Raw genomic sequence first — 208 nt, 5'->3', positions numbered from 1 at the left:
GCCCACCATTTTTTTCTCTTTTCTTTTCATCCCCCTTTCTTTCCTTCTCCTCCCTTTTCCTCCCCTTGCCCCCCCCCCCCCGGCCGACTAACCTTCATGTTGTACCCCGAGGGGCTGAGCCACTCGAACAGGAAGATGGACACGGCAGCCACCTGGATCGCCACCAGCGCCACCAGCATCCACGAGGCCGTGTCGAAGGGCTCTGGCG

General features: G+C 60.6%; 1 protein-coding gene across 2 annotated transcripts in view; it reads right to left on the bottom strand.

Annotated features, from left to right (window-relative positions):
- LOC119591893 (glutamate receptor ionotropic, NMDA 2B-like) overlaps positions 1 to 208 on the bottom strand; it is a 182,298-nt gene that overhangs the window by 23,578 nt on the left and 158,512 nt on the right. For both annotated transcript variants that reach the window (XM_037940640.1, XM_037940642.1), the window contains exon 14: positions 93 to 202. In XM_037940640.1, coding sequence (XP_037796568.1) covers positions 93 to 202 — 110 coding nt within the window. The remainder of the gene's footprint in view (positions 1 to 92; positions 203 to 208) is intronic.

The sequence above is a fragment of the Penaeus monodon genome, chromosome 29 (genome assembly GCF_015228065.2).
Source record: "Penaeus monodon isolate SGIC_2016 chromosome 29, NSTDA_Pmon_1, whole genome shotgun sequence".
Classification (NCBI taxonomy): Eukaryota; Metazoa; Arthropoda; class Malacostraca; order Decapoda; family Penaeidae; genus Penaeus; species Penaeus monodon.
Note: the sequence above shows the minus strand (reverse complement) of the source record. Positions and strands in the feature narration are given on the sequence as shown.